The following is a 5,198-nucleotide window of genomic DNA, read 5'->3' on the forward strand; positions in this document are numbered from 1 at the left end:
TATTTTTAAAAAATAAAGTCAATACAAAATCAAAGATATTATCATTGTCAGAGTAGAAATAAATGTTAACAAATTGGTTTGCATACTTCTTACATTCCTTCATCTAGACTCACTGCAATGTAAAATCTGGTCAAGTTAGCAAAGAGACTCTCCTGGTGAACACTTCAATGAGAGGCTCTTAGAATGGCTCAAAGTGGTCCATAGATGGAGGAAATCTGTCTGTAGTGGAAAGGAGAGAAGCTACTTTAGTCTAGGTAAAAACATTTTGGTACACCTCACCTCTTCTAAGCTTCTATCTCAAACTTGATACTATAAACACTTGGGGACAAATAATGTGATGCTTTCATGTCTTGATGTTATGCACATCATGTGCATCAGAATTTTTGTCTTCATTATGTATGGGCACAAGGGTGTTATGTGGGGGCATCAAGGGTGTTCCTGAGTATTCTGTAGTGTTTAGCAACATCACAAATCTTTACCTACCAGATAGCAGCAGTACTTTGATGGCAAAGAAAGTCTCAAATATTCTCTGTGATTTAAATTAGCTTATGGTTTATAAAGATTTCTTTAGAAGTAATCAAAAAAATTTGGGGGTGAGAGGCACACTTGGCCAAGGACATGGGTTACTTCAGGCTATGTATTCACGAATTACACTTAAAAGTGTTCAGAATAGCATATGGTATACAAGGGATCAAACACAGGTCAGGTGCATACAGAGCAAGCCCCCTCTCTAATATGACATCAGTATTTTTTGTTTATAATGTAGAGGAATGGAACAGGAATATTTTCAAACTAAGTACCACATTTATAAAAAGATATTTCACTTTAATCATAAAGAAAATAATATAATTAAAATATTTATGTCCTTGAAAATTATATTTTATAATCTATGAATCCTCCTCCCCCTCTGAAATGTGTTGTCAGAAATGTTGGGTTTTATACCAATTTTTCCCTCTAGAAATAATGAATATCTCAGAAGACATGTATATATGTTAAAGGGAAAGCCATTATTAAAAAAGAATGTTCTGGTCTCTTTTTAATTTCGATATGATAAGGGACTCAAGTGAAAAAAACTTCTTATTAAAATGTCACATTTCTATTCTCACAAAATTGTGATAATTCAGAGACTATTTTTGCATGTTTTAAAATATAATTAAAAGCTAATGTTTATGTTTCATGAATATTCTGATAATTAAAGCTGAAACATCTCCCATTCATTTTACTCCTTGTATATTCCACTCTCATAATCAACTATGCAATGTAATTTTGAGTTTGGAACTCAGCACGATTTTATTACTTTTTCATCCACATTTTATTAGTTTTTCAAATAGATTTAAAGCAGGGAATTCATTTGTCAGTAGGTGATTATAATTACTCTGAAGAATTATGTCAGATATAATCAAGTATTAAATCAAAGTATAAGGCTTGATATAGAAAGACCCACTGCTAAAGAATTACATGCTAATTTTACATGGGGAATATTACAGGCTGAAATATTCAAAACTTCATTTTGATGAGTCAAGTTGAAGTTTTAAACAGGTAATTTTAATTTCATAAAGAAATGAAAAAGATAGCATTTTTCATCATTTTTGGGATCTTAATAATTATATTATTTATTAAAGAATCTGACAAGAAAAAGAATTAACTTGGATTTCAATATATTATATCTAATTAATAACATATTATGTTTCTCACAAAGTTCCAACCTCTAAATTATATGGGGTAGTTTAGGAATAATTTTGTATATTGTGAATATGAAAATAAATATTGCATCTGTGAACTGTGTGTTTATATGGTAAAGTTTTTATTATAATCTATCTTACTGTTTTTTGGGAAAATAACTATCATATTTATTTTATATCTTTGTAGGAAACAGACAAGAAAGTGTGTTGGAGATAAGAATGGGGAATAATAACTTATATTTTCAACCCCAGTAAGTGGGGACATGGGGGAGAAAAACTGCACCTTAGTGACCGAGTTTGTTCTTCTGGGATTAACAGATGCTGCAGAGCTAAGAGTTTTGCTCTTCCTGCTGTTTCTCCTCATCTATGGGGTCACGGTCGTGGGAAACCTGGGCATGATCACATTGATTCGGGTCAGCTCTCGACTTCACACTCCAATGTACTTTTTCCTCAGCCATTTGTCTTTTGTTGATTTCTGTTATTCCACTGTGATTGTGCCAAAGATGTTGGCAAATATCATAACTGGGGAAAAGGGCATCTCTTTCCTGGGGTGTGCTACACAATTCTACTTGTTTTGCACCTGTGTGGTCACTGAGGTTTTCCTCCTGGCAGTGATGGCTTATGATCGTTTTGTGGCCATCTGTAACCCACTGCTCTACACTGTGGCTATGTCTCAGAATCTATGTGTGGGGCTGGTGTCTTGTTGCTACTTCTGTGGGATGGTGTGTTCTTTGATCCACTTGTGTTTAGCTCTTGAAATCACATCCTATAGATCCAATGTGATTAACCACTTCTTCTGTGATCTACCCCCGCTCTTATCACTTGCTTGCTCTGATGTCAGTATAAACGAACTATTCTTGTACATTGTGGCCACTTTTAATGAGCTGAGTACAATTGTGATCATATTCACTTCCTACTTGTTTATTCTTGTCACCATCCTGAGGATGCGCTCTGCAGAGGGAAGGCGCAAAGCCTTCTCAACCTGTGCCTCCCACCTCACAGCCATCGTGGTTTTCCATGGCACAATCCTTTTCATCTACTGCAGGCCCAGTACTGGCAACACTACTGATACTGATAAAGTGGCCACCGTGTTCTACACGGTAGTGATCCCTATGCTGAATCCCCTAATCTATAGTTTAAGGAATAAAGATGTGAAAGAAGGTTTAAAGAAAGTAATGAGCTCCAAGTTATTTTCCTAGAGGTTATTTATTAGCAAGACACGGGCCCTCATATTAATACTAGTGAAGGATGAATGGATGAACTAAAGACAATAATAAAGGACAGAGAACAATAGGATGTAGGTAGGTTTAGTTTATTTTTTTTATTTTTTTTATTTTTTATTTTTTTAGGCTTTGTGTCACACAAGGCACCTTAGGGGTTACTCCTGTCTCTGAAATATGGTATAATTCCTGGCAGTGCTTGAGGCATCATATAGGTTGCTGGAGATTGAGATGTTCATGTAATCATATGAGATGCTAGGGACTCAATCTGATTAAACAAGGCAAATAGCCTAACCCTGCATTATCACCCTTACCCAATGAATGATTTTTTTTATTTACTTACATTTGATTTTCTCTAGTTATAAGTAAATGAGTCAATGCCTCATGATGTACACAACCCTCTTTATTTTGACTAACATTAATATCTGACATACTTTATCCTTTCTTTAAGGAATAGAGTCTTATATACATTTATTCTTCTGTTAAAATTGAATAAGCATAATGAGAATCTCTTGATATCCAAATTTTGATAATATATGATATAAAGTGTAGTGCCTTTTGAAATTGAATCCCTGCTATATTAAATGTATAACATAATTTATGCTGTTTATATATATGTTTCCACTTGAATGCATATTTTAAAATGTGTTGTTATATTTTAGTTTACTTCTTTATTCTTATGTGTTTTCTATTGTTTCATTTTTATTAATTTTTGAGGTTCAGAGAGTTATGAAATTGTAATACAAATATTAATGCTAGCTGAATCACAGTGATATTTGGAGAAACAATTATAATGAACAAACTGTAAAAACAATGCCTGGTTACAATTAGTTTCTATTTAGTGTACTTATTTATTGATATATTGACAGTTTACCTTTGTCTTTTACAGTACAGCTGCTATTTTCCTTGATTCACACATTATAATTAAATAAAATTACATTATTCTAAATAGTGGTATTTTAATTTTAGCTCAATTTTCTTAGGTTTTTCTGTCGTATACTAAAAATTTCCAGTGAATAAGATGCAATTTTTAAATAGATTTATAACAGATGACTACAAGTCAGGACTTGTTCATTTTAAAGCATATGTTGTTCTTTTGCTTTGCTAGCTTTTTACGTATAGAATTAGTTATATTTGACAAGATAAAATATTAACTTGTGGTCATTTGCACCATTTCACTCTAGAGTTTTGAGGTCCACAACCATCTATGTATGAAATGCATTACGTTCCTCATAGTCATATGTTCTTCTATAAACTTGACATTTTTGGAATCCAATAAAATCACTTCTTGAATTCTCCTTGCTGATCCCCTTCTCACGGGCAGATTCATATCTCACTCATACAGACTTTATTTTTTCTTTGTTGCTACCTATAAAGAGGTGAATCCTTCTGTTTATTCTTTTTTTTGGGGGGGTCACACCCGGCAGTGCTCAGGGATTATACTCCTGGCTCTATGCTCACAAATCACTCCTGGAAGGCTCAGGGGACCATATGGGATGTCGAGATTCGAACCACCAACCTTAAACATGCAAAGTGAACGCCTTACATCCATGCGATCTCTCTGGCCCCCTTCTGTTTATTCTTAAATCAAATAAATTCATTGTTGTAACACCAGAATGTGAGTATCACTGATGATCTCCACAAAGCCTCCTCCAGCTGTGTTTCATACTTGATGGACATCACTATCTTCCACAGCAATATCCTCTCCTGGCATGTTCAGTTGCTAAAACTTGGTGCACAGTCATAATTCTCTTTGTAATTCCTTAGGTTGAATACTTTATCAACATTCTGAGAAATAAAATTCTCAAGAATGTGACAAGGAAAACAATAAAAATATTTTCATATTGAATGCATGCTTACATTAATAAAAGTTTGCTACATTGAGGATTCTCATTTATCTCCTAAAAGAGTTTTAGTGGAAGATAAAATGTGAAGGAGATTTCAAATTTTCTCTTGTTTCTAGGAATATTAGAAATTAAAAAAGCATAATTTTCAAATTTTATATTTTTGTCTAGAATGTACTAGTCAATATAAATATTTAGTTACTCATATGGAAAATTGACTACAGTAAATTTTAGTCTGCTTCATCAAGATAGTAGTCAATCTATCTAAAGTTATTAGGTAGAAATTTTATAAGTGTTCTTAGGAGTTGTTTTCCATGCATGCATCTATTTTTTAATTAATTATGAAAGAATATGAAGGTGGATAACTAGAATATCTCCTTTGAATTAGATGTTTCTGCAAAACCTATACTAGAATCATATTATGATAGTTTTGAATATCAGAATGGACTTTA

At 33.1% G+C, this 5,198-nt stretch overlaps 1 protein-coding gene across 1 annotated transcript; it reads left to right on the plus strand.

Annotated features, from left to right (window-relative positions):
• Window positions 1–1,945: 1,945 nt before the first annotated feature.
• Window positions 1,946–2,881, plus strand: LOC126017764 (olfactory receptor 5L1-like). The gene has a single exon (XM_049779818.1). It carries the CDS (start codon window positions 1,946–1,948, stop codon window positions 2,879–2,881), a length of 936 nt encoding a protein of 311 aa, XP_049635775.1.
• The last annotated feature ends 2,317 nt before the right edge of the window (window positions 2,882–5,198 follow it).

This window comes from Suncus etruscus, chromosome 9 (assembly GCF_024139225.1).
Source record: "Suncus etruscus isolate mSunEtr1 chromosome 9, mSunEtr1.pri.cur, whole genome shotgun sequence".
Classification (NCBI taxonomy): Eukaryota; Metazoa; Chordata; class Mammalia; order Eulipotyphla; family Soricidae; genus Suncus; species Suncus etruscus.

What these genes read in the sequence shown, in the direction of transcription:
- LOC126017764 (XM_049779818.1), top strand. Translation starts at nt 1,946, where the DNA reads ATGGGGGAGAAAAACTGCACCTTAGTGACCGAGTTTGTTCTTCTGGGA.